Source organism: Crocuta crocuta, unplaced genomic scaffold (genome assembly GCF_008692635.1).
Source record: "Crocuta crocuta isolate KB4526 unplaced genomic scaffold, BGI_CrCroc_1.0 scaffold2677, whole genome shotgun sequence".
NCBI lineage: Eukaryota > Metazoa > Chordata > Mammalia > Carnivora > Hyaenidae > Crocuta > Crocuta crocuta.
In genome coordinates, this window is record NW_027532919.1 from 6,915 (window position 1) to 7,701 (window position 787).

General features: G+C 67.3%; 1 protein-coding gene across 1 annotated transcript in view; it reads right to left on the reverse strand.

Moving 5' to 3' along the window:
• PLXNA3 (plexin A3) overlaps nucleotides 1-787 on the reverse strand; it is an 11,293-nt gene that overhangs the window by 6,649 nt on the left and 3,857 nt on the right. Inside the window, 3 exon segments of the mRNA XM_077745748.1 lie at nucleotides 1-79; nucleotides 215-311; nucleotides 435-682. The exon segment at nucleotides 1-79 is cut by the window's left edge and continues 115 nt beyond it. Of these exon segments, the coding sequence (XP_077601874.1) occupies nucleotides 1-79; nucleotides 215-311; nucleotides 435-682 (424 nt within the window).

Genomic DNA, 787 nt, shown 5'->3' on the forward strand with positions numbered 1-787 from the left:
CAGCCGCAGTTGAAGCGAGGGTCAGCCTTGAGGCAGAGGCCACAGCTGGGCCGCTGGGCCCAGCACTTGTACAGGAGAGCTGCGGGCAGAAGGCACCGCTGGGGGTGGCCATGGGGCGCTGGCGGCACCAAGGACCCTGATGAGGGGGTTTCCCCCCCCGCCCCAGCTCCTGCCCTACGTGCCCCAGCCACATTGGCCCCACGCTGCCCCGCACCTCGGAAGGTGACAGGCTTGTCGATGGGGAAATCGCCATCCCAGACCACAGAGAAGTCCAGCTCAGTGTCACCATATTCGTCGCCTTCATAGGAGTACTGGGAGAGAGAGACCCGTGTCACCACGGAACAGTTGTGCCAACGCCCAGCAGACGCTCCGATGGGCCCCTCCACAGCCAGCCTGGGGTCTTGGAGCAGGGCCGGGCCCCGGGAGGGGCTCACCGACGCGTTTTGGCACTGCACACTGCTGCTGTTGAAGCGCACGGCCGGCACCCGCTGCTGCCGCCCCTGCACGCGCACCACGCACTCGTAGTTCTTCTGGCCCGACTGCGGCTGCGGCAGGTTCTTGGCCCGCAGGGTGAGGGGCTGCATGACTCCGACTGGGATCAGGAGGTCCCCGCTCGGCAGGATCTCAGGGCAACCCTGAGGAGAGACCGCCCATCAGCCAGCCACACACCCGCGGCTGCTGTCTGGGCCCAGCCAGGCTGGTCCTAAACTGAAGAGGCGCCTGGAGAGCAACGAGAACAAAGGCAGAGAAGCCAGAGGCCAGCCCCCAGGGAGCCCAGCCCCCGCGC